General features: G+C 44.0%; 1 protein-coding gene across 6 annotated transcripts in view; it reads left to right on the top strand.

Moving 5' to 3' along the window:
* Positions 1 to 25,593, top strand: part of ESYT2 (extended synaptotagmin 2) — a 96,534-nt gene extending 70,941 nt beyond the window's left edge. For 3 of the 6 annotated variants that reach the window (XM_009243484.4, XM_063726250.1, XM_063726251.1), the window contains exons 14-23: positions 3,447 to 3,509; positions 6,563 to 6,637; positions 8,008 to 8,094; positions 12,797 to 12,946; positions 14,576 to 14,949; positions 17,330 to 17,428; positions 19,245 to 19,376; positions 20,855 to 20,960; positions 21,995 to 22,044; positions 22,208 to 25,593. In XM_009243484.4, the coding sequence (XP_009241759.3) occupies positions 3,447 to 3,509; positions 6,563 to 6,637; positions 8,008 to 8,094; positions 12,797 to 12,946; positions 14,576 to 14,949; positions 17,330 to 17,428; positions 19,245 to 19,376; positions 20,855 to 20,960; positions 21,995 to 22,044; positions 22,208 to 22,253 (1,182 nt within the window). In that variant the 3' untranslated portion in view covers positions 22,254 to 25,593. The remainder of the gene's footprint in view (positions 1 to 3,446; positions 3,510 to 6,562; positions 6,638 to 8,007; positions 8,095 to 12,796; positions 12,947 to 14,575; positions 14,950 to 17,329; positions 17,429 to 19,244; positions 19,377 to 20,854; positions 20,961 to 21,994; positions 22,045 to 22,207) is intronic. The other 3 variants (XM_002818741.6, XM_063726252.1, XM_063726253.1) reach the window with 1 other exon arrangement.
* The last annotated feature ends 2,168 nt before the right edge of the window (positions 25,594 to 27,761 follow it).

The raw sequence follows: 27,761 nt of genomic DNA, 5'->3' as shown, positions 1-27,761 counted from the left end.
TTCTCTGTGCTTTCAGTAGAGAGCCGTTTTCACCTGCTTCAGGGCCACAGGGGGCCACAGCGTCTTAGTCATTAGCCTAGAAAGTCAGACTTCATCCAATTGATAGTAGTGAGATTTTTACGGCCCAGTTGTCCCTTAATAGAGTAGTGATAGCGCTTTGCATTTTTGTAGAGTTTTCATTTCTATTTCCAAAGGATTTCCCTATGCATTCTCAGTTTATTCTTATTTTTTTAAATAGGGGGAGGGTAGGGGGCAAAACTTGAAGAGCGGGTATTTTATTTATTTACTTATTTATTTTAAATTATACTTTTAAGTTCTAGGGTACATGTGCACAACGTGCAGGTTTGTTACATAGGTGTGCATGCGCCATGTTGGTTTGCTGCACACACCAACTCGTCATTTACCTTAGGTGTTTCTCCTAATGCTGTCCCTCCCCCCTCCCCCTGAGAGCCCCCAGTGTGTGATGTCCCTGCCCCGTGTCCAAGTGATCCTATTGGAAGAACAGGTATTTTGCCCTATCTTACAGATGAGGAAAATCAAGACCCTGAAGGGTTAGGTGAGCTGTTCAGAGGCATAGCAATAGTAAGTGGTAACCATGGTCTCTCTGGCTGTCTCCTCATATATGTCTAAAGCCTTTTTAAAGTCAAAATGAGGTCAGCAGTACATAATAGCAGCATATTCTGTTACTTTCAAGAAAATAATTTTTTGCTTCTGATGATTGTTAGCAGAAAATTTCATCATAGACTAGTATAAATGTGACTAGATAGCTCCCCTGTGTAAACTGTTAGTTTATCTCCAATAGCTTTTCCAAGTTGCTTTTTCCCATTCTACAACTGCTTCCTTTTGCAGAAAGGAAATATCTCTGACCTCGTATCAGGAGGGTTACCAAAATCAGCATTCCTGCAGCATTATCGAAGTTGCACACTGTACTTCCTTATTAGAACATATGCATCACCTAAGATGTTCTGTAAAACAAATTTGAACTTTTTCCCCACCCATTGGTTTTCAACATGAAGCCAGATCAGTGCTTCCCCAGTTTTCCCCAGAGGGCTGAGACCCTTGCTGTCACTGGTGAAGGCTTTGACGACTGCCAACCCAGTGCTCTCTTACTTTCTACCCACTCAGAAGCACCTTGAATTCCAGTTCCAGGAGTGCATTGCCACCAGCGATCCCCACCTGCAAACTTAGGACAATAGGAATTCTCCTAGGCTGGAAACGACCTCTTCATAATGTGGATTCTTAGAACTTTGCCCTCCTTCTTTTGATGAAATTCTGGGCTTTAATTTCAGGCTGGAACAAGAAGGACTTTCCCTGACTCATGGTGGCCAGCTTTGACATCTTAAGCCTGATATGACAGCATACTTACTGAGCACTTTCCAGGAACCAGGCAGGGGTCTCAGGGTGCTACATGTTTAATGCCCAGACCCTCATTATCACTTTACAGATAAGGAAATTAAGACAACACCAAGAACCCAGATGACGCAGACTAGAGATTCCCAGGCACAGCTTCAGTGCGTGGCAGAGCTGGAATTGGAACTCAGCGTGGGCCCAGAGTCGGGGTGCTTGGTGCCTCCTGTCCACTCGACCCTAGTGCAAAGTGAATTTATTGTCACTTTATTAAGTTTATAGATTCATCAGTCTGTATGTGGAATTCATCTGAGATAAGTGGTATTTGCACTAATGCCTTAAACATAACAGTGCTAGCTGGATAATAGCCACCACTGTGGAGGCCCTTAGGCCTAATGATGCTAGGAGCTTTGTGCAAGTTATTTTGGCTGTCATTTAAAAAAAAAAAAAAAAAAAAAAAGGCCGGGCACGGTGGCTCACGCCTGTAATCCCAGCACTTTGGGAGGCTGAGGTGAGTGGATCACAAGGTCAAGAGATCAAGACCATCCTGGCCAACATGGCGAAACCCCATCTGTACTAAAAAAAATACAAAAAATTAGCCGGGTGTGGTGGCGCATGCCTGTAGTCCCAGCTATTCGGGAGGCTGAGGGAGGAGAATTGCTTGAACCCAGGAGGTGGAGGTTGCAGTGAGCTGAGATGACACCACTGCACTCCAGCCTGGTGACAGAGCAAGACTCCGTCTCAAAAATATAAATAATAAATAAATAAAAAACACAGGTGGCTCCCACTGCCTCCTGACGGTGAGTAGCCCAAGGCTGCAAGATGAGTAACTCCAGAGGCCTCCCGACAGGGGACCTGCCTGAAGCACTTGCATGGTCTAGTCTGTCTCATCCACAGAGCCACACAGCTGTCCACTACCTTACACAGCTTCTCCTGCATCCCCTACTCACACACCACAGCCTCTCTCCTTGTTTTACTTTACTTGATGCATGTTAGAATAATAAGTGTCTTTGGTACAGGCCATATCTATCCAAAAGTGAGCTTCAGGAAGGGTTTGTAGGATATCTGAAGAATGTCAGTCCTTCCGGGCAGCAGAGTTCCCATCCTCATTGTATATGAGCCCCTGGGAAGTGTGTGAAGGATGCCCTTGTCCAGGCTCCACCTAGAGACGGATGCAGTGGATCCAGGGACTTTTGAGAGCTCCACCGGCAGCTTTAGGGACATGTGAATTCCTGCCTGGCCGCATGTTCCATCTTCTCTCCTGGCCCAGCCTGCCAGTCATGGAAGATTGAGAGTCTAGTTATTCATCTTTCTTCATTATAAAATCTTTTGCTTAGAAAAAAAAAAAAAAAATTTTAGTTCAGCTTGTCACAAGTTTGAAGTTAATTACAACTAAAATGATAAATTATTTAATCTTGAATACTAGTCCTAGAAGGAGCTTGCAGAACAACTCAGTCTTGCCTTTTTGAGGGCAAGAAACGAATGAATTGGAAAAAAATCAATAAAAGTAAACATAAAACCCATAATCATAGGACTATATTTAGAGCCCAAGAAGCTTCTGTGGGGATCCAGCCAGCCTGACTCCTACCCCGGAAAAGGATGAGGAGCAGAGAGGAGCAGCTCCTCTGCTGGGTGCTGGGTGGGAAGGTGCATCTCAGCAGCTGTTCCAGGACCTGACCTGGCCTGAGAGGGACTTGGGCGGCTGTGGCCCATTCATTGTGCTTCAAATAAAACCTTTAATTATGATTGGTATTTTAGGGGTTTATTCAGCAGAGAATAGTAAATAGAACCCTTTCCTAAAGTCCCACTCTTGTATTTGTGAAATCACAAAGGATCAAGAGGGTGGAGTAGTAAAAGAATATTAATCATAGGGGATAAGGAGCTGTCTTTTGATATTCATAGATTAAAGGTTCATTCTAAGATGAAGTCTTGGGCATAAAGAATTTTATAGGTGGCATTTTGGTTGTTTGTGTAACTCTGGTGGTTTTGTTTAAAGATTTTTTGTTTATTCCCATAAATTTTCATGTCTTTAACCTTACATAAACTTCATTGCATGTTTTATTAACCCTTGGCATATTCGTTTTCTTCTGACTTGAAAGAGTAACCCATTAGAATTTAACCCCGATGTCTTGAAGAAGACTGCAGTTCAGAGAGCTTTAAAGGTAAACTGTTTTCCCTTCAGGTCACAGAGTTAATGAAAACATATTGAAAGAGATGATACTTTGTCTCATAAGTTTATTGGCAAATTACCTCCCATATTTATATAGTAATTAATTGTCTAGTGGAAGAGACCCTACTTTTGTTATCTAATAATTAGTAGTTAGAACAATTAAAGTCAACTTTGAAGGTAAATTTTATAAAGTACTAGTATGATAAATTAGATTATTTTCCTGCTGGCTTTAGGCAACTCTCTCTAAGGTGATTTAAATATCTTTTTTAATTGGATTTGAATTTGTGAAAATTGTGACATAGAAGTTCTACTTAAAATCTTAACTGATGTTTAAATCATGACTTAAAGGTATGCCTTGTGAACTGTGAATATACATTTAAATATCACCTCTTCCAATATGTTGAGTTAGGGTCATCTCTGAGTCAACAACTTCATGGCTTTTGGTGCTGCTGGGTTTGGGTGATAGATCTTTTGAGAAGCTTTCAATTTCATTAATGAGGTCTATTGAAAACTAAGCTCCACTCCCTAAAATGTGAGATCCACGTGTGTGCTCTGGCAAATTGTTAAAAAGTTTTCTTATGACAATGTTTTATTATTTTTTCTTTAATTTCTTTGAATATTTTAGGCTTAAATTTTAGGGGGAGGTGGGGAATTTTAAATGTAATTATTTAAAGAAAATTCTATCTATCCTAAAGAAAGAGGAACTGTTTTTAACCAGTCTCATCTGGAAAAAATGAGTTAGATTTCAAAAGTGCAGGAGACTGGCAGAGTCTGCTTTGTATTGTGGTGTTTGCGAACCCCCCACTTTGTCCTGCACCAAGGAGATAAGGTATGGGTTACTAGGGGTTCCTCCTGTGGAGTACTAGTTAGCACAGTAGTTGAAATAACTGTGCCCTCCAGAACATTGAAAGGAATTACATCAACACTCTTCTTTGCTACCTGAGAACATAACGTTAAGGCTGAAGGCCCTGAAATCAGACTGTGTTTAAATTGCAACCCAACTACTCAGCAACCAGTGTGACCTCCAGCAAGACACTTCGTCCACTCTGTTGTGTTATTTGTAGAATGGAAGGAGTAGTATCCTCTTCATGAAATTATCGAATACATTAAATAAAATAATACATATGAAAGTGCCCAGTGTAGCTAGGATAATATATATTATAATTGTTATGTTATTAAATTAGCTCATCTAGGTTCCAAAAATGCCCATTTTGTAAGCATGCAAACTGAGGTTCGGATAGATGCAATATTTAGGTCTCAATAATCAAGGGATAAATAGAGCTGAGGTTTAAGTTCGAGACAATCTGACTTACACTTATATTTTTATTATACTTTGTCCCTTTGACTTGTGCTGATGGATTTTGAATATTGCATCATAGTAGAAAACTTAATGATTTAACCTTATTTCATAGGATTGAAAACATCATCCATTTTAAGATACATCATTATTTTATGAACCACTAAGATTTTAAATGCTGCTAAGTCTTGACAGTGTTTATTTTATACTTAGAGAATTTTAGACTTAGGATAAACAGTTTTATCATGTCACTGACAGGTATACCTAAACAGAAAATAGAAGCAAAATAAATTGGTTAGGGCAGTGACAACTCTCACTACTGCCAACCTCCCCCAAAGAGGTATATATTATCGATTTAAGATTCATTCTGTTTTCAGGGATGTTAGAAAATTGGGGAAAAAAAGTATATGTTTTAAAATTGACAAGATGCAGTCAATCTCTAGGAACAGGTGACCACTTTTTCAGAGATGAAATGTTTATATTAGTTAAGGAGCAACCTTGGTTTCTGTATCTAATAATAGAACTGACTTAGAAGTAGCAGTAGTTGATCTCCCTCTAAAGTCCGGGGGTTCTGGCCTGGGGGTCTGCCACGAGCTACCTGTGGCTCCAGCCCGAGCCCGAGGGAACACAGCCTCCTGTGAGGCCAGAACTTAGTTACTGACTGCAAGGGAGGTTTGCCAACAAAATATTTACAGAGGACTTGTGCTCAGTTAAAACTTGGGAGTTCTAATATTAAAGGAAAAAGAAAATTAGGGGGAAAATTAGTATTCTCTGCCACAGTAATCTGTAGCCTTGGAAACTTTTTTTAACAGTACTTATTTCATTTTGCAGAATTTATTCACATCAGAAAGATGAACCAGGAAATAGATTATTGCAGTAGGTTTGAGCTAATAATATTTCTTCCAATAATGATAGGATTTTGACACCTATTTCTGACATTGCTGTATTGTTGAGTCTTGACTCTAAAATTATTTAACTCAAAAACATTTTTGTGACCTTCTAATTAATTTCCACTAACACAGATATTTAACTGCATCTTCTTGTGGGGCTAAGTTATAAATAAACCTCATGTCACACGTATCTGCTGTTTTACTATTTTCTCCTATCAACTATCTGTGCTGATGTATACTTCTTACCGTTTTTCCTAGTCCTGAATTTTTTCTTCATATTTATATCTGCTTAATTTAATATGATTCTAAACTGATGTTTATTCTTCCAGTCAAAATTATTTAGCAGCTGGTAAGCAAGATTTGATATATGAAAGCTTAAAAATGCTCAAACAGAAGACGCTAAGTTGAGAACATAAAACCATATATCTGACACTCTACTATTTTTATTCCCACCAGAGAAATATTCTGAATTTTACGTTCTTTTACATTTGTCTTTTTTCATGGTTTTTGGTTTTCATTAATTGCACTTTATTCATTTTCGTTATCCTTGTAAATAAAAGAACTCTCGAAAACGGTAATTAACATTAAGAATTTTTAGAAGATTCAGTTTTCCAAAGTAGTTGGCTTTAAAAATACCAGACCCTAACCTTTAAAATTTGTGTGCAAATGAAAGTTTTGTAGTTACAGTTTGGGGTGTGTGTAGCATATGTTTTCCCATTAAATTGTTCCCAGATATTCCCTTAAATATCAGAGATAAATAAAAATGATTACTAATATAAGCCAGTAATTTCATTTTTAGTTAAGACCCATTTAAAATGTGTTTGTTTATTTTGTCTGTTTTCTGTTTGTTTTGGGTAGTCAGGGAAGAAAATAAGCAGCAACCCAAATCCTGTTGTCCAGATGTCAGTTGGGCACAAGGCCCAGGAGAGCAAGGTAAGGCGCTGGCCCCGGACTCAGCCTTGGTGCCTGTCGTGCGGGCGCTGTCCGTGTTGCCGTCTCACCTGGGGATGCCGGGTTGCAAATGCATTCAGTTGTGTGATAGCGTGGGCATCGAGACAAGGGCTTTTCAGATCTATTTTTTCTTAAATCAGTCATTTGATATAGATAACCAGCTACTTGAAATAGCAAGAAATATACTGTTCATTTTTAAAAATAACTTCAGTGGCTAGGTGTGGTGGCTCCTACCTGTAATCCCAACAATTTGGGAGGCCGAGGCGGGGAGATCCCTTGAGGTCAGGAGTTCGAGACCAGCCTGGCCAATATGGTGAAACCTTGTCTCTACTAAAAATACAAAACTTAGCCGGGCATGGTGCCGGATGCGGTGCCGGGCGCCTGTAATCCCAGCTACTTGGGTGGCTGAGGCAGGAGAATCACTTGAACCCGGGAGGCAGAGGTTGCAGTGAGCCGAGATTGCACTACTGCACTTCAGCCTGGGCGACAGAGCAAGACTCCGTCTCAAAAAACAAAACAAAAATAACATTAGAAAGTAATAGATGAATATGTTTTTGCTTGATTTTATGAGTAGACACATGGGAACAATTCCTCAGTTTGTCTTGAGCACTCTATAAATATCGTTTAAAAGAAAACCAACAGTGCTTAAAATTCAACCAATACAGTTAGAATTACGACTTGAAAAGAGGGTATTGCTGTTACATATTGCTGTAATGTGTTCTACTTTCCTTACAGGAGAAAAAAAATTAGTTGGGCCTGGTGGCACTTGCCTGTAATCCCAGCTACTTGGGAGGCTGCAGCAGGGGAATTGCTTGAACCCGGGAGGCGGAGGTTGCAGTGAGCTGAGATTGCGCACTGCACTCCAGCCTGGCAACAGAGCAAGACTCCGTCCCCCCTACCAAAAAAAAAAATAAAATAAAATAAAATAAGAAAGAAATTGCCCAAAGTTACAGGCCGTCACTCACTGAATTGTTAACGGTTTAAGAGACGTGCCCAAGTGCACACCCTCCTCAGTTCGGAGGAGTTATTATGTTGGTGCAAAAGTCATTACAGAACCGAGGCCAGGCCAAGCACACGAAGCCTTTATCTGTGGGCGCACAGGTTGGGGCCTCATGACACACTCTAAAGGCTTTAGACCGTGTCGTTATCTTTTCAACACGTCCACAATCGATATATAATAGTGCATACTTGCAAATACATGTCTTGGAATTTAATTAAGGTCAACCTAAGCTTCTGGTTTTTTGTTTTATTTATTTTCTTTTTATTTTTCATTCTAAGCTTCTAAACACGTAAAATGAGTAGCCCTTTTCCACAGAAAATATCAGAGCTAATAATTTGGATATTTCTTCCAGATTCGATACAAAACCAATGAACCTGTGTGGGAGGAAAACTTCACTTTCTTCATTCACAATCCCAAGCGCCAGGACCTTGAAGTTGAGGTATTTTATTTGCATTTTTTAACCAATTTACTGAAACATAATTGACTTTTTAAAGTATACAATTTGCTGAGTTGTGACCCGTGTATACACCTGGGGATCCATCGCCAGAATCAGGACAATTGGTAGATCCGTCCACCAAGCTCCCTTGTTTTCTCTGTAACCCGGACCTCCCCCAGCCCCAGGCAAACACAGACCTGCCTTTGGTCACTATAGATTACTGTTCACATTTTCCAGAATTTTATACAAAGAGAATTATGCGGTATGTACTCTAGTTGTCTGTATTCTCTGGTGATAATTATTCTGAGGTTTACCTGTGTTGTTGCAGATACCCACAGTTTGTCTTTTTTTATTGTTGAGTAGTATTTATGGATATACCACAATTTGCTTATCCATTTACCTGTGAGTAAGACATTGATAAAAGATTGGGTTCTTTCCGGTTTAGACCTATTACATATAAATCTGCTGTGAATATCACATACAAGACTGTGTGTACATATGCCTTCATTCTGTTGGGTAAAATGCCCAGGAGCAGGTTGCCAGTTTCATGTTTAGCTTCTTAATAAACTGCCAAATTGTTTTCCAAAGAGATTGTGCCGTGTCACATTCCCACCGAAGTGCATGTGAGTCGAGCTGGCGCCACATCTCGCCAGTGCTGTGGTGTTAGTGGGTAGATAGGAGTATTTCCGGGAGGTTTCAGTGTCATTACTGATGACGTTGAGCATCTTTTTATGCTTTTTTACAGTCTGTGTATCTTCTGTGGTGAAATGTCTATTCAGTTTTTTTGCCTGTCTTTTTTATTAGGTTATTTGTCTTCTTAATACTGAATTTGTAAGCCGTTCGGGGGGGTTTTCTTTTTTTAATGTTTCATTCTTTTTGAGACGAAGTCTCACTCTGTCACCGAGGCTGGAGTGCAGTGGTGCGATCTCAGTCACTGCAGCCTCCACCTCCCAGGTTCAAGCAATTCCCCTGCCTCAGCCTCCTGAGTACGTGGGATTACAGGCGCACGCCACCACACCCAGCTAATTTTTTTCTATTTTTAGTAGAGTTGGGGTTTCACCATGTTGGCCAGGCTGTCTTGAACTCCTGACCTCAGGTGATCTGCCCACTTTGGCCTCCCAACATGCTGGGATTACAGGCGTGAGCCACCGCACCCTGCCTCTTTGTTTTTGAGAACAGAGTTTCACCCTGTTACCCAGGCTGGAGTACAGTGGCGTAATCACAGATCACTGCAGCCTCCACCTCCTGGGTTCAAGTGATTCCCTTGCCTCAGCCTCCGGAGTAGCTGGGACTACAGGCAGACACCACCATGCCTGGCTAATTTTTTTATTTTTTGTAGAGACGGGATCTCACAGTGTTGCCCAGACTGGTCGCAGACTCCTGGGCTCAAGCAGCAATGTTCCCACTTCTGCTTCCCCAGGTGCTGGGATTACAGTTGTGAGCCACAGTGCCCAGCCTCTTTTTCTTAATATGGCTGTGTAGTTGTTCAGCATTTGTACAGTTGTTTAGTCTTTGTTAAAAAGATTATTATTTGCCCTAATTTATTAGCTTAGCAACTTTCCAGAAATTCAGTTGCCCATGTGTATGGGTCTATTTCTGGAATTCCTTCTGTTCCATTGTTCTATATGTCTGTCTTTATGCCAGTATCACACTGTCTTTATTATTGGTGCTTTATTAATCTTTTTTTTTTTTTTTTTTTTTTTTCTTGAGGCAGGGTCTCACTTTGTCACCCAGGCTGGAGTGCAGTGGTGCAGTCATGGCTCACTGCAGCCTTGACCTCTTAGGCTCAAGCAGTCCTCCCGCCTCAGCCTCCCAAGTGGCTGGGACTACATGTGCATGCCACCATACCCAGCTAATTTTTGTGTTTTGGTTATGTGTGTATGTGTGCCTCGGCCTCCCAAGTGGCTGGGACTACGTGTGCATGCCACCATACCCAGCTAATTTTTGTGTTTTGGAGGGGCGTGTGTGTGTGTGTGTGTGTGTGTGTGTGTGTGTGTGTGTGTGTGTGTATGTATGTATTTATGTATGTAAAGATGCATTTTCACCACATTGCCCAGTCTGGTCTCGAACTCCTGAGCTCAAGCCATCCAACCACCTTGGCCTCCCAAAGTGCTGGGATTACAGACGTGAGCCATCATGCCTGGCCTGTCTTCTCTCTTCTTCTTCCTAATAAGTCTTACAAGGTGTTTATTGATTTTATTTTCTTAAAGAACCAATTTTTTGTTTAATTGTCATTATTGCTTTTCTTTTACTATTTCATTGATTTCTACTATGATCATTATTATTTCAGTCCCACTTACTTTGGGTCTTTCCTTCTCTTTTTCTAGTTTCTTAAAGAAGAAGCTTGAGACATTTCTGTTTTTATAATGTAGGCATTTACTCCAATAAATTTCACTTTAAATTCTGCTGTAGCTACATCTCACAAATTTTGACTTGTGGTTGATGTCTCCTTTTGATGATTATTATTTCTTTAATTTCCCTTTCAGTTTTTTCCTTTGACCCATGTATGGGTTATTTTGGTCTGTTATTTAGTTTCCATATGTTTGGGGATTTTTTTTTTTAATCTTTCTATTATTGATTCCAATTTCATTCTATAGTGGTCAGAGTACATACTTTGTATGACATGAGCCCTTTTATGTTTGAGACCGGCTTTATGGCCCCGAGCACTGCCTGTCCTGGGACACGCTCCACGTGCACCTGTAGGCTGTGTGCCTTCCTGGTGTTGGAGAGTGTCTCATGGATGTCAGTAGGTCAGGGTGGTTGGTAGCATTGCTCAGGCCCTCTGGGGCCTTACTAGTTCTCAGACTACTTCTTATATCAGGTATGAAGAGCATGGTGTTTTTTGTTTTGTTTTGTTTTGTTTTGTATTTTGAGACGGAGTCTCGCTCTGTCACCCAGGCTGGAGTGCAGTGGCGCCATCTCGGCTCACTGCAAGCTCCGCCTCCCGGGTTCAAGCCATTCTCCTGCCTCAGCCTCCCGAGTAGCTGGGACTACAGGTGCCCGCCACCAGCCCAGCTAATTTTTTGTATTTTTAGTAGAAATGGGGTTTTCACCGTGTGAGCCAGGATGGTCTCGATCCTGACCTCGTGATCCGCCCGCCTCGGCCTCCCAAAGTGCTGGGATTACAGGCGTGAGCCACCGCGCCCGGCCGAGCATGGTGTTTAAATCTCTGAATTTATGTTTTTTCCTCAGCCTCTGTTTTTGCTTCTTGTATCTTGAACCTCTTTTGATAGGTGTGTGTGAACAGCCAGGCCTAGGAGACTGGTCATGCCGCTTGCCCAGCCCTGGCTCATTGTTCTGTGTTGGTTGTTTTATAAGGTTGCTGCAAAAGTAATTGGAGTTTTTGCCATTGAAACTGCAATTACTTTTGCCCCAACCTGATACTTTTTTACATTCTGTTTTATACTTCTATATTCTCAAAATAATCTATGCTTACTGGACCTTGGATTTTAAAAATTTTTAAAGTTCCACAAACATTGTCATAGTTATTTCATTTAAAGCTGCTTTTGTGATTATAGTTTAGTTTAAAAAGAAATACACAATCAAGCTTTTAGGTTTTCCTGAGTAGTTATATGTTAATTTCTCTGACCATTTTTGTATAGACTGAGAAACCTTCAGAGTTCTTACTCTATTTGATTAAATTATTTTATATTACAGCCATCTAACAGGAATAATTCCTGTTGCAGAGTTAATGCGGAAGGTTATTATACAGGAAAAACAGGCTGGGCATAGTGGCTCATACCTGTAATCTCAGCACTTTGGGAGGCTGAGATGAGAGGATCACTTGAAGCCAAGAGTTTGAGACCAGCCTGGGCAACATAGTGAGATCCGCCTCTGTTTTTAAATAAATTTTTAAATGCCTTGCTGTAAATTTTCTTTAATGTGGATTTTGAATAGAGAAGGCTTAAAAGGTACTTAGAAATGTATTGTCTCCATAAATGTCATGAGTAGAAACTGTATACATCATTATGAATGTGTATTGCCACCATTTTCCCAGGGGTTAAAAGACAGGTAGACTATTGCCTATTAACCCAGGGTTCTCCCAACCGATTGGTCATTATTGTCGTTACTGCTTTTCTCATTTGTCATTATTACATCATTTCTTTCTGCGTTCTTTGTAATCTATAATGAGGAAATAGCAGATCTTTTGCTTGTTAACAGTGTTTTGTGTCTTTCTTAGGAGATTTCGTACCATGTTAATCATTATGGAAACACTACTTAAGAGAATATGGCGGAAATATGTTTGGGTTTTTAAAAATATCTTTCTTACAGACTAATATTGTCTGTGGACCTTTCTACATTTGTTTGTTTGTTTTTGAAACAGTTTTGTCACCCAGGCTGGAGTGCAGTGGTGCGATATCGGCTCACTGCAGCCTCCTCCTCCCGGGTTCAAGCGATTCTCATGCCTCAGCCTCTTGAGTAGCTGGGACTACAGGTGCGCACCACCATGCCCAACTAATTTTTTGTATTTTTAGTAGAGACGAGGTTTCACCATGTTGGCAAGGCTGGTCTTGAACCCCTGGCCTCAGGTGATCTGAGCCTCCCAAAGTGCTGAAATTACAGGCGTGAGCCACCCCACCTGGCCCCTTTCTACATTTTCTAAGTTCCTATCTCTGAGGACAAAGGGTCAGGAGCTTAGAAAACGTAGAAAGGTTCTGCAGACATGATCCTAGTTATGCCAGTGCTTCCACCCTGTGTTTTGCAGGTCAGAGATGAGCAGCACCAGTGTTCCCTGGGGAACCTGAAGGTCCCCCTCAGCCAGCTGCTCACCAGTGAGGACATGACCGTGAGCCAGCGCTTCCAGCTCAGTAACTCGGGTCCAAACAGCACCATCAAGATGAAGATTGCACTGCGGGTATCGTGTCATCCTGCAGTGAACACCATAGGAGATGGGGAGGCGGGTGCTGGCAGGGGTACTCACGGGCCCCGGGCATGAGGCTGGTGAAGGAAGCTCTGTGTCGGGTGCAGCTCTGGGCCGCAGGAGGGCGCCGGTGCAGGGAGGAGATATTGTTGCTGGGTATCAGAGGGCTCTGGGGAGAAGACAAAGGCTGGGACTCAGCCATAGAACAGGCCACGTTTCCAGGTTGCCTGAGCAGGCCCACAGCTACTCACAGTGCTTTCCTGTGAACCCAGCAACCTTACCGTTATCCTTTGGCCCGGAAAGTGTTACTGTTGGTATCAACAAGGTTTTCTCCTAAGTCTAACTTTTCAAAGGTTGTTCAGAAGAGAGAATTTAATAAAACTCCACGAGACAGTAGAACTTACAGGAAAAAAATATTTTTTGTCTAAAATCACGATTCATTTGTAAATAGCTAAGGAAATATTGAAAGTAAAACTGGCAAACATATGGGGAAACACTAAAACTCATGAATCAAAGAAATGCAAATTAAAATGAAGAGCCAGCTTTTTTAGAAAATTACAAATGTCTTCTATTGAGGGGGCAATGGGAACAGCCTCCTTGCCCCCAGCAGAGACTGGAGGTGTCGCACACCTCTCCAGAGGGAGCTGCGGCAACCCTGAGCCAGTCATCTGAAGGCTCCTTGGCCTTTCTTCTAGAAACCGGACTTCTGTTTGGTGATATAAAGTGTGGGGAGACCAGGAACATAAAGATGTTCACCACAGCGTTATTTCCTAAAACCAGAAAAAAATCTTTAAGCTGTCACGTGAGTGGAGCGATTTACAAGGTGTAGACTCTGCTCAAGCCAGCCCAGGGACCAGCTCGTGTACTCACACAACTGGGAGACCCCAGGCCCTGCGGGAACCCCCTGCTCCTGCACTCATGCCAGGTTGTTGGGGTGATCTTGCTGGATAGCAGGGGTTCTGGACTTTCTTCCTCCCTCTGGGGACGCCAGGTGGAAACCCCCTATGTAGAATACGGCATTTGGTCTTGTGTCGAGGAAACGCGACTCTGGGCTCTTGACGTAAAAACGTTGTCCCACAATTGTGTAGAAGTACGTGCAAACAGAAGAGGCTAGAGGAATACGCAGAAGTGCCATGGGGGGCTCCTTGCCTGAGACGTGGCCTGGGGAGGATGGAGGAGCTTCTGCCCAGGTTGTGTGGCACCAGAGGGTCAGCTTCAGGGGGGTGGCCTGCCCTTCCACACCAGGCGTATCACTGCCACCGCCCTGTTGCTGCCACCAGAGCCTGAAGACGCAGGCATCGGCGATGCCCCAGCTACTTGGCAGGCTGAGGCGGGAGGATCTCTTGAGGCCGGGAGCTTGGGGTGTAGTGTGCAATGGTTACCCCTGTGGAGAGCTACAGCACTCTGGCCTGTGCAGCTTAGCAGGTCCCCATCTCTAGGGGAAAAAGTGGTGTTTGTATCACAGAAGTGATATTTTGGTTACCTAAACTTTCCTTTAAAAAAAAAAAGTTCTGAGCTAAGTTTTAAAGAAATTTTTGCAAGTAAAGATATCCCAGGCTGTTCCAGTATTAGGATGTTACCAGTGTCACCAAGTTTAATTTTTATATTTATGTCCACCTCTAGGTACTCCATCTCGAAAAGCGAGAAAGGCCTCCAGATCACCAACACTCAGCTCAAGTCAAACGTCCCTCTGTGTCCAAAGAGGGGAGGAAAACATCCATCAAATCTCATATGTCTGGGTCTCCAGGCCCTGGCGGCAGCAACACAGCTCCATCCACACCAGTCATTGGGGGCAGTGATAAGGCTGGTATGGAAGAAAAGGCCCAGCCCCCTGAGGCTGGCCCTCAGGGGCTGCACGACCTGGGCAGAAGCTCCTCCAGCCTCCTGGCCTCCCCAGGCCATATCTTGGTCAAGGAGCCCACCCCCAGCATCGCCTCGGACATCTCACTGCCCATTGCCACCCAGGAGCTGCGGCAAAGGCTGAGGCAGCTGGAAAAGTAACTAAGTGCCACCATGTTGTTTCTCACCAGCAGAGCAAGCGCCCCCCACCCCACGGTGGGGGAGAGTCGTTTAAACGCAGCAGAGCATGAGGCCGGCATGCTTTGGGGAGGGAGGCGTAATCTTAGGTTAACTGAAAGCACTTCAGGTTGTGTTGCTGTTTTGCTCACTGCATCTCGGACTTTGGAAATAAAACCTGCCATTTTCTAGGATTTAGTCATTAAAGATTAGAACGTGATGGAGTAATAGGTTTCACAGGAGGAAAGACAGGAGGCAGCGCCGGGATGCTGCTGTGTGCCTGGGCCTCTGCCAGGAAGACAGACTCAGAGCTGGCCCGCGGGCCTCTCTGCGGCCGCCGGAGAAGCCCTAGACTCCCCATTGTGTGAGGACAGACCTGCTCTTTCGCGTAGTCAGATCCCGTCACTGTTGCCCAGTCTCTTTTGTTTGTCTTCGGATGTCTGTGTTGGCTCCTTATTTAAGCCCCATGACTCATAGGTGTGTGTTAAGGGTTTCTTTAGATAAGGAGGAAAAAGTTGTCTGTAGTTATCACAAGCTTCAGATGTTAACCTTTTCCTCTTGGTGGAAGAAACAAAATTGACCTTTGAAATAATTCTTCCTGTGTGGTGTTATGAGAGGTGTGTTGAGTAATAAGAAAATAGTAACAGAAACGGAGGCAAAGGTGCTTCTGAGCCATTAGAAAAAGCACACGCAGACTGTGGAGCTTGCACAGCCGCCCTCCTCTGAGCCACACTCACTTTTTTCTTTCATGCTTTCTCATGTTCACTATTTTGGAAAGAAGAAAACATTCCTTCTCTCTTGCTCCAGAAGGAAATAGAATTTTAAACAAGGAACCGCTATTTCTCAGGAGCTCAATTTGGGAAGTAGAAATGATCTTAGGGGCCACTGAACAAGACCAGTTGTCATTTTGGGGGTCTGTGTTCCATCCTTGAGCAGAGAAATGGAAGGAAGGGTGCTGCAGTCTCATCAGATGGGAGGAGAGCACGTGGCTTGCATGAGGCTTTGAGACGGGACATGCAAATTCGGGTAGGACAGGCTAGAAACTGCTTAACAAGGACCACAGTGCTGATGCTTGTAATAAGGACACTGTGTGGTTTTAACCTCAGGTGCTCAATTGGTGAATCATAAGATCTGCACATTTAGAAAGGAGACTATTCCTTATAGGGTTGCAGCCTGCAGGCCAGCCAGCCTGACAGGCCCAGAAGCACCTCAGAGGAGGAAGGGTAGGGCAGGAGCTTTGTGCGGAGCACGCGTCCTCAGCAGGTTCCAGGAGGAGCTGTGAATGCCGCAGAGTGCCCAGCCTCTCTAGAACAGCCAGCAGCAGTCCGTGGTCAGGGTCTGCTATCAGGAGGAAGTTCTGAAATCAGCCTCTCGTCAGTCAAAGCTGCAGTTAGCGCTGGTGGAGCAGGGGTCAGTGAGTCAGCATCTGGATCAGGACAAGCTGGGATTGCTTTAACACTGCTGCTCTCGAGGCCAGTGCTTATTTAGCTGCTGGAGAAAGAAACACCTGGCGGCCGGTAGAACCCAGTTTATTCTGTTAAGTGTTGGGTATGAGGCTTACCCTTGCCTGGCATGGCCCCAGGTCTTCTTTGTAGCTTGGTATCTTATTGCCACAAGGAATCTGTTCCTTCAGTCTTAGGATCTCTGCTGCAGCATTAATGCCAGTCAGTTGTTGCGTCTGAACTGCAAAGGGAGGGGTATAAATAAACTCCCATCCTGTTGTGGTCAGGACCTCAGTGTTTAAGGTTTCTCTGGGGTTCCCTGGGTCTACTCGTGTGGGAGTGGGATGGGGGCTTAGGATTTTATTTTTAGTTCTCAGGGCCCTAACTAAAAAACTGTCAGTTGGCTGGACGCGATGGCTCACGCCTGTAATCCCAGCACTTTGGGAGGCCGAGGCAGGTGGATCACCTGAGGTCAGGAATTTGAGACCAGCCTGGCCAACATGGTGAAACCCTGTCTCTACTAAAAATACAAAAAATTAGCTGGGCATGGTGGCGGGTACCTGTAATCCCAGCTACTCGGGAGGCTGAGGCAGGAGAATCGCTTGAACTCAGGAGGTGGAGGTTACAGTGAGCCAAGATTGCGCCATTGCACTCCAGCCTAGGCAACAAGAGTGAAACTCCGTCTCAAAAAAAAAAAAAAAAGTCAGTTTTGCATAATTAATTTATATTGAGCCTTCAAGTAAAATATTCATCTGTTTGACTTGTACCCAGAAGTTTCAAATTATGTTTAAGTTCATGGGTAATTTGACTTCTTTTTGTCTAAATGAATGGAAATTATCTTATTGTATACAGTAGACCAATGAATCACAACGTTCTCCAGTCTCAGGCAAGCTGGTGACTTTCTGCTCTTTTCCCACAGCGGGACGACCCTGGGACAGTCTCCACTGGGGCAGATCCAGCTGACCATCCGGCACAGCTCGCAGAGAAACAAGCTTATCGTGGTCGTGCATGCCTGCAGGTGGGGGCCGGGGTCGCCACGCGCCCGCTGCTGTGCTGCTGAGTGTGGATGCTGGATAGGATGATGTAGACACTGCCTTTAGGATTTCCAAACATCCATTTATGTTTCATTTAGAAAGGACAAAGCAATTAAACTTCTAGAGACGGTGCTTGTAAAGGGTGTCACCACTGCGTATGTCACATGACAACGTTTTGGTCACCGAAGTACAACGGTCCCCAAGATCATACTGTATTTTTACTGTACCTTTTATGTGTTTAAATACACAAATATGGCTTGGCGTGGTGGCTCACGCCTGTAATCCCAGCACTTTGGGAGGCTGAGGTGGGCGGATCACCTGAGGTCTGGAGTTCGAGACCAGCCTGACCAAAATGGAGAAACCCTGTCTCTACTAAAAATACAAAATTAGCCAGGTGTGGTGGTGCATGCCTGTAATCCCAGCTACTAGGGAGGCTGATGCAGGAGAATCACTTGAACCCAGGAGGCAGAGGTTGCTGTGAGCCAAGATCATGCCATTGCACTCCAGCCTGGGCAACAAGAGCAAAACTCTGTCTCAAAAAGAAAAAAAAAAAATACACAAATATGTCACAATTGCCTGCAGTATTCGGCACAGTAGCATACTGTACAGTTGTGTAGCCTAGAGCAGGAGGAGTGTGTGTGTGTGTATTTTTTTTTTTTTTTTTTTGGAGATAGAGTTTTACTTTGTCCTCCAGGCTGAAGTGCAGTGGCACAATCTCGTCTTACTGCAACTTCCACTTCCTGGGTTCAAGCAATTCTCCTGCCTCAGCCACCCGAGTAGGTGGGATTACAGGCGTGCACTACCTCGTCCGACTAACTTGTATTTTTAGTAGACACTGGGTTTCACCATGTTGGCCAGGCCTCCTGAGTAGCTGGGACTGTAGGTGGAAGCCACCAGGCTTGGCTAATTTTTAATTTTTTTATGGAGACGCTGGTCTCTAATTCCTAGCCTCCCAAAGCACTGGGATTATAGACATGAGCCACCATGACTGGCCTAATCAGGAAAAATTTATTTTAACTTGTTCGTTATATTAATAAGTATAAAGTCAGGTGACTGTTGCTTTAATTGCATTTGGTTAACAATGATACTGTGGGCTTACGAACTATTTTCCTTTTATGCAATTTTCTCTGTCCTATTAGTGGTTTAAAATATGATATAAAAATTTGGTGCTTATAAGTAGCTGTTGAAAACATAGGAAAATAAAATTAGCACCGTTTGGAAAGATGATAAAACTGTAGAGTTCAATACATCACTCTCGAGAAGTTCATATATTCTTGCCACTAAGGTAATGACCATGGGGGATACTGTTGTAGAGGAGTCTAGCAAAACAGTCCCTCCTAGACTTTGTGGTCAGTCAGCAAGTGAAGAATGTGGGGGCCCGTGCAGCTGGGCACTTGACCGCGTTTGTTGCAAAGGAGCAGCCCCCGTCTGGAGGGGTAGGTACTGTGGGGTGGGGGCCTGGCTTTCTTGGCTGTGAGAGGGAAAATGGCAGAAGCATTATGGAAAGACAACTGTCACTCTGTTACAAGCAGAGACCAAGGACTTAGAACGTCCTCCAAACTCTGGGCTTGAGAAATGAAGGCCAAAGTTGCTGCTGAGAAAGCCACTAAGAAAGGAGTTTGGGAGATGCCACCAGGTAGCCGTCGGGGGAGGCAAAAGCGCCTCACGCATTCTGTTCCTTGTTGCTTCTCGGTTTGTAGATAAACATGAAATCAAAGCTTGTTAAAGCACCTCTGAATGTGCTGCTAATTCTCTTTTTCTTGATCCTAATACCTCGTCTTCTCTGGTTTGTGTTGTAAGAAACCTCATTGCCTTCTCTGAAGACGGCTCTGACCCCTATGTCCGCGTGTATTTATTACCAGACAAGAGGCGATCAGGAAGGAGGAAAACCCACGTGTCAAAGAAAACATTAAATCCAGTGTTTGACCAAAGGTACGGTGTTGTATCCAGCTGAGGATACTGCCTGGTTGAAGTGACGGATTAAGAAGGCCCTAAAGGGTGCCTTTGAATGGCCAAAGCACATAAATCAGCTGTTGAGAAGTTCAGTCAGAAACCAAATGTTAGCAAACATACTTCTCAAAACAAATAAGCATTTTGACCTTCATGTAGCAGCTCTAAATATAGTAAATTCAAGTGACAACCCTGTGGACGTGGAGACTAGTGATTAAATAAAGATCAGGTTGTTGATGGCTCTGAAGAACTCATTTTTCGGGGTTATATCTGTTGACATTTTGGGGGTTATATCTGTTGACACTTAACTATGTTATCAATTAAAACTGAGAATTTAAGGTTACATATATTTTTAATTTTATTTTAAAATAACAGTAAGCCCCAAACATCTTAATGTATGATATATTGGAAAAACAACTGTATTTCCAAAAATAAAAAACATAATAATGAAAAGAATGGTATTATTGTTCTGCATTTTTGCTCATCTCTTTAGTGGTCTGGCTCAAGAGAGGCTGGAGTCTGCTTCTGTGGTCAGGGTGATTTGGTGACCTCCCAGGATGGTCTCAGAGACACCCCCAGGGGTAATTGGCCCCCACTTTTAAAGAGCTGCCAATCTGTACCATTTTGGTATCTTACGTAATTGTCCCCTAGTGCTTCAAAACCCACCTGTGTTTTGGGAAATGATAATAATACAGTTGTATGGTGTCGCTATCTGCTAATTCAGTTTACATTTCATCTTTAAACATCCTCCTCATTCATTGTACTTTCATACAAGTAGCTTTATGTAAAACACACATCAGAAACTGGCAGGCGTGCATCAACCCCTGATGAGGTTGTGCAGAGTGCTCCTACCCATCCGAGGCATTTAAACATCTGGAGACTCCATATGCCTATCTGGGTTTCCAGCTCTGTGGCCTGGGGCAGGCACCCCCCAGCCCCGAGGAGAGACACTCTGCAGGTGCTTTAGTGCAGCCCCCGGCTGAGCATCAGGAGTGCTTTGGAGGCCTTCTCCCTCCTGCGAAGCTGCAAGCACATACTTTTTTTTATTGGAGATAGTGGGAATGGGGCCTGAAGACTAAACAAGACTGAGTGGAAAGCCTGAGTGAGTGGACTGCTCTGGAATTGCTGTTTTGTCAACATTATCCCATATTTTAACCCCCAGGAGGAGTCAGACATGTTCAGAGACGCTCCTCACCCACCCATGAGCGAGCCAGGGACCTTGGGACCCAGACATCTATGGGATGCCAGAGCCTTCTCTTATGTGTGGGAAATGAAAAAAATGCTGGTTTTTGAGTCTTCCTGAAATAGATTAAAACATTAGGTAGAAGAACTCAGTTTTATAATAAAAAACAAACATGACATTTGGAATGATCTCATGAGCAGAAATGCCATTTTTAGTTATAAGAAAATACAGCAGAATGATGGATAAAGTTAAGTAAGGCTCTCGTTTCCTATTTCAGCTTTGATTTCAGTGTTTCGTTACCAGAGGTGCAGAGGAGAACACTCGACATTGCCGTGAAGAACAGCGGCGGCTTCCTGTCCAAAGACAAAGGGCTCCTTGGCAAAGTAAGTGCCAAACGAATCCTCGATCAGTTCCTGCACTTTGTAAAATTGAACATTTACCTGCAGTGCAGTGTTTAGACCATATCTGTGTAAGCGGAAAGGGTGAACTTACGAGGTCGATGCTTGTTTATAAATCATGGGCTGTAAAGATAGTCAATAAAACATCTGTGCTTTCTGAAGATATTTTAAGTTAAGTCTTCAAATTTTTGTTCAAGTATCACATTGAAGGAAAATAATCTCTTACAATTCCATCTCCTCAACTGACGGTTCTGCTCTTTTTCTAAAATTCATTGGCTTTATTTATCTGAATTTCTTCTAGTCTTTGTCCATATTCACATTTCACTTTGGCATGTGGGTGTATGTTATTTAAGAATGAAAGTAGGGTTCAGTTGGGGAGGAGGAGATTTGAGTCACAGGCATCATTTCGTCAGCTGTGCTGCTATGGAGGGCACGTGGGCCAACACTCCTGTGAGTTGTCTCCGCTGATATTCCGTCATAGCTGAATTTTAAGACTGCTGGTTGCATGAAGGATTTCTTAGATGTACTCAGCGATATAGCTTAACAGGTGCTCACAGGGGTAGAAAAGATTGAAAAAATAAGAGCCTTCAAAAAAGGAGAGTACATATTCCTAGATGAAAACAGAAGATTAGAGAGATGAGAAGAAGTGGTAAAAGATCTAAAAGACATTGCCTTAGCCTACTTTATGTATTTGTTTATTTATTTAGAAACAGGGTCTGTAGAAGCACAGGCTGAAGTCCAGTGGCGCGATTGTGGCTCACTGTAGCTTCGAATGCCTGGGCTCCAGCAATTGCTGTCTCAGCCTCCCGAGTTGCTGGGACCAAGGTGCGTGTCAGCACGCCCAGATAAATTTGTTTTATTTTTAGTAGAGACAAGGTTTCACTATCTTGCCCAGGCTGGTCTCAAACTCTTGGGCTTAAGTGATCCTCCCATCTTGGCCTCCCAAAGTGCTGGGATTATAGGCGGGAGTCAGTGCCCCCAGCCCAGCCTACTTTAACTGCTTTTTTAAAAACCCACAGGTGTTGGTTGCTCTGGCATCTGAAGAACTTGCCAAAGGCTGGACCCAGTGGTGAGTGTCCCTGCTGCAGAGAACCCGTGTGTAGCTAAAAACGCTTTCCCCGCCCGGTGGGTAGTGTCCCCCACAGACAGTGGCGGAACCCCTCACGTATCTGATAGGCTTTTCCTACTTGGTCCTGTATCAGTCACCACCTTCCTGTCACTGTCTTTCTCAGGTATGACCTCACGGAAGACGGGACGAGGCCTCAGGCGATGACATAGCCGCACCAGGCAGGAGGGGTGCTCTTCAGCGTAGCTCTCCACCTCTACCCAGAACACACCCTCTCACAGACGTACCAATGTTATTTTTATAATTTCATGGATTTAGTTATACATACCTTAAAAGTTTTATAAAATTGTTGACATTTTAGGCAAATTTGGCCAATATTATCATTAAATTTTCTATGTTGGATTTCCTCTAGGATTTCGCCAGTTCCTACAACGTGCAATAGGGTGGCGGTAGCTCTTGTGTCTGTGGACTCTGCTCAGCTGTGTCCGTAGGAGTCGGATGTGTCTGTGCTTTATTATGGCCTTGTTTATATATCACTGAGGTATACTATGCCATGTAAATAGACTCTATTTTTTATAATCTTTACATGCTGGTTTAAATTCAGAAGGAAATAGATCAAGGAAATATATATATTTTCTTCTAAAACTTATTAAATTCTTGTGACAAATAATCATTTTCATCTTTGCAGCAAAAAGTTCTCAGTGACCTATTTTGTGGTGTTTCTTTTTGAAAAGAAAAGCTGAAAGATTATTAAATGTTAGTATGTTTCTGCCCATTATGAAAGATGAAATAAAGTATTCAAAATATTAACATTTTCATAAATATAAGGATGTATTATTGAGAAGTAAGTTGAAGGGCTTATAAGGAAAAATGTTCTATAACTGAGTAATATAAGATATTAAGAGAATTGTCGTGGTTCATAAATCACATTGTACTAATCTGAAATTTCTTACATAAAAATGAAATGTCTTATGTTCATTTTAATTGCTGTTGTAACTTACTCATGAAACAGTATACAGACACCTTGTACTTTTCCTAAACTGTAAGAACAGACTTTCAATGTTAGCAATTAAGCTGTTGTCAAATAATCAGTCATGAGCTTTGTTAATTTTCAATGTTTTCCCAGCCTATAAAAAAAGGAAGGTACACGTTGTCCTTTTAAAGGTTGTGAGGTAGATTGGGATGAGTAGACAGGATATTGCATTAAAAATTGAAAGCTCGATCTCATTATCATCAGGAACCCCCAGCGTGACCTCACACATAGGATGTGGGACCTTTGAGCCGATGTGCACTGGCCGCCACCAGGGTTGGGGGCACCACAGCTGCGAGCCCGGCCCCTGCTGTTCTCAGCAGCCACTTCCCAGGCTGCCTCACTTTATGCCATGACTAACCTTAATATTGGGATATTGTTATGCAATTTTTATTTTGTTTAGACTATTAAAAGCAGGTTTCTGTACTTAAGAGTCCCCCAGACCTCCTGTGAGGTGAGGCTCTGTTGCAGTGTCATAGGCTGTGTGTGTCTAAAGAAAGAATGCATGTATGTAGACGATTAAGTGTATATTATAAGCTGTATGCTGAAAATGGCTTCCATAGCCATGAGAACATCTTAAAACTATGTATAAATATATTAAGGAAAGTATAGCTTTGTAATTTAAATTGGAGCTCTTAGCTTGTTTCATGGAACTACACAACTTGTGGGTAACTCACGTGACCAAACAAACCAAAGTGCCTGTGACGGGGCGGGTGGCGTCTACCCACCCTCCGTTCTAGCAGATTCTTATTTTGTTTGAATTTATAAACGAGGCTGGTGGCTGTCTACCCACCCTCCCTTCTAGCACATTTTTATTTTGTTTCAATTTACAAAGGAGGCTGGTGCCTGTCTACCCACCCGGCCTTCTAGCAGATTTTGATTTTGTTTAAATTATAAACGAGGCCCGTGGCTGTCTACCTACCCTCCCTTCTAGCAGATTTTGATTTTGTTTCAATTTATAACTTACACTTTGAACCATGGGTTTACTTATAATGGAGTCTGTAGCTTCACAGCGTATTTCATGTAATCATAAAGACCAGTATATTCTCTCCTGCTGAATGACATGTGACTGTAAAGCCTCTTTATAAACCATTTCCAATGGTAGTAATATAGGATTATTTGGGAAGCGTATCAATACCTTTATAGACACATATGAATGTGTATGCACACAAAACATTTAACTATGGTATTTATGGAAGACAGGTAACAACATTAAATCTAGTTGCTTTCCCATAGTATTAGATTTGTTGAGGGTTTTTTAAAAATCAGGTCTGTTGAAAGTCTTCTGTCATTATCTATAAAGCAGCAGCACTCATGGAAATTGTAGCATGCCAGTAATTTTTACCAACATCCCACACCTCTGAGTTCTGCAGTCCAGTGTGTAATCCGCTCCATGTGTATTTTGCTTAATGGAATGCTTTATTTAAGCACTTAGGCAGAGTAGACACAATTAAAGGTACAAAGCCCAGAGGAAGTGGTTGAGCAGCACCGTGCCTGCCCTGAGGCAGTGGAGTCCATAGCGCTGTCTCCAGGGCCTTGAGTGCCTGGAAGTTCTTGGCCTCCAGTAGCCGTCTCCATTCTCTTTTAAAAAAGGTGGTGATTCTGAGGCACTGAAGTACCTCCCAGATGTGGAGAAGTGAAGCCACCATCGAGGCCACACTCAGCACTCCAGGATCCCAGCGATGTCAGACGCTCTTGAGTTCTCAAAATGTTAATTTTCAGTTTTAAATAATCAGTTTATCTAAGAAAAGGGAATTTTAACTTTTCTACCTTGAGCCAAGCCAATGAAGGGAAAATTAATTAACTTAGTAAATTTGAAGTGCAGCTCTGTTAGCTCGTACATGTGGGTTCTTATCCTGATCCTGTGCCTTAAAGTAGGAAGGTGTTACCAAGTTCAGATTAAAATAGAAGCAGCTGGCCGGGTGCGGTGGCTTATGCCTGTAATCCCAGCACTTTGGGAGGCCAAGGCGGGCGGATAACCTGAGGTCAGGAGTTCAAGACCAGTCTGGCCAACGTGGAGAAACCCCGTCTTTACTAAAAATACAAAAATTAGCCGGGCGTGGTGGTGGAGCGCACGCCTGTAGTCCCAGCTACTATTCAGGAGGCTGAGGCAGGAGAATCGCTTGAACCCAGGAGGCGGAGGTTGCAGTGAGCCAAGATCGCACCACTGCACTCCAGCCTGGGCGACAGAGTGAGACTCCGTCTCAAAAAATAAATAAAATAGAAGCAGCCTTGTAACTGTATTTACCATGATAATATATTCTGCACAGTAAGAATTCCTTTTACAGACATTCTTTATCAAGAGGTCGGCTCTTCTTTTTCAGGCACGTAAGCCAAATGCAGGCCTCTGTGTAGCTGTGTGTTTTTTCTGTGGTTGCTGCATTTATTCCACCTCCAGCTGGACCCCCCACTGCAAATAGAGAACGGTGGGGGGTGGGGGTTAAAAAGTAGAGAATGTCCTTTCTGTTCAACTAATTTCACATGACAGTGCATGTATTCAATAAAACTTTTATGTTAGCTCACTCGCGATTTGTTTTATCTCTGTCTTTTGAAGGGAGGTGTTAAGTGTACAGTCAGATAATCTGAAAGGAGACGTCGTGCACTGTTTCATTTGCTGTCTGTACTCGCGTTTTCCCAGCAGCTATGTCAGAGCAGCTGACATCCTTCCTGTTGTTCCCAGCTCAGTTTGACTCTCCTCTGCCCAGCACATTACACTCTGCATGTCGAAAACAGCTCTTCTAAAGGATAATCATGGGTAGAAAAAATAGACTTCAAATGTGTTTTTAACTAGGGCGCTGAGAAGTGCAGCGGGGACTGCCAAGACACCTGAACGCTGGAACACTGAGGGTGATACTGGAATATCCCTTCCTGTTGCGTTCGTTACTGGTGGTCGGGATCGACTTGAGTGGAGCCCTTGCGCTTTTCCTCGTAGCCCCTCGGCATTTCACACCGGGCACTTCCTTTCTCCTTGACTGGGCCATCCTTCTTGGCCTCTGTAGCGCCTTCCTCTGTATTTTCCTTGCACATTATTGGCCATTTCCCAACACTGTCTTCACCTCCAACCAGACTCAATAACTGGCATAACGTGGGTTTTGGTTCTGATCACTTTATTTTTATGTGGTCTTCTTAATACCGTCAGTACCCTGGTTTCCAGATGTCACTGACACAGATGTTCTCTGAGCTCAGGGCCGGTTCATCCCACTGCATCCCCGTCCTCTGTGTCACATGGACACCTCAAGGCACACCCTTTGTCCGTCTGTCTGGCCATCATCTGTCTTGGTGCTGGAGCTGAGATCTGGACAGCACCAGCCACCTCCCACTGCCTCAGCCCATGTGCAGACAACAAGTCCTTGAGCTCTAACTGGAGAATGCATCCACCTCAACTCTGTCCCCTCAGTCCAAGCCACCGTCCCTCTCCATTTCTCAGTCTTTTCTCCCCTGCCTGCCCCATTTTCCATACAACAGTCAGGAGAATCTTTCAGACACAAATCACTCCCACTCAGCTGTGTTCCACTGCTCAAGACCAAGAGCGTTTCCTGGCCTCTACGGCTGAGTGTTTCTTCTTCCGCTGGGACCCTCACCCACCGTACCTCAACCAATGCCTCTCAGTTCCACGGACGGTCCCTACACATTCCCACTCAACACCCCCAGGCATGCTTCTCCCCGCAAGCGCCTCCACACCTGCTCGGAACCCCCCAACACCTCCACACTGCTCCCCCAGCACATCCACACTTGCTCCTCCCCCCAGCACCTCCACACCTGTTCCAGCCCCCACACCTGCTCCAACCCCCCCACCTCCACGCTTGCTTCTCCCCCCGCAACACATCCATATTTGCTCCTCCCCCCAACACCTCCACACTTGCTCCTCCCCCAGCACATCCACACTTGCTCCTCCCCCAGCACATCCACACTTGCTCCTCCCCCAGCACATCCACACTTGCTCCTCCCCCCAGCACCTCCACACCTGCTCCAGCCCCCACACCTCCACGCTTGCTTCTCCCCCCGCAACACATCCATATTTGCTCCTCCCCCCAACACCTCCACGCTTGCTCCTCCCCCAGCACATCCACACTTGCTCCTCCCCCCAGCACCTCCACACCTGCTCCAGCCCCCACACCTCCACGCTTGCTTCTCCCCCCGCAACACATCCATATTTGCTCCTCCCCCCAACACCTCCACGCTTGCTCCTCCCCCAGCACATCCACACTTGCTCCTCCCCCCAGCACCTCCACACCTGCTCCAGCCCCCACACCTGCTCCAACCCCCCCACCTCCACGCTTGCTTCTCCGCCAGCACATCCACACTTGCTCCTCCCCCAGCACATCCACACTTGCTCCTCCCCCAGCACATCCACACTTGCGCCTCCCCCAGCACCTCCACTCTTGCCCCCCCCACCAGCACCTCCACGCGGGCTCTTACCATGACTGGCCCAGCTCACATCCACTCCCCGTCACTTCTCAGTTGAAAGTTGATCTCAGTGTCCTGTGAATTTTCTTAGCGTCACGTGTGTTTTGTTTTGTTTTTTTCTTTTTCTTTTTCTTTTTTTTTTTTTTTTGAGACAGGTTCTTGCTCTGTTGCCCAGGCTGGAGTGCAGTAGGGGATCAAGGGATCCCCTCACCTCAGCCTCCCAAAGTATTGGAATTACAGGCCTATGCCACCATCCCGGCCTGTGTTACTTTGATTCACCAAA

The sequence above is a fragment of the Pongo abelii genome, chromosome 6 (assembly GCF_028885655.2).
Source record: "Pongo abelii isolate AG06213 chromosome 6, NHGRI_mPonAbe1-v2.0_pri, whole genome shotgun sequence".
Lineage (NCBI taxonomy): Eukaryota > Metazoa > Chordata > Mammalia > Primates > Hominidae > Pongo > Pongo abelii.
This window is presented reverse-complemented; position numbering and strand designations above follow the sequence as displayed.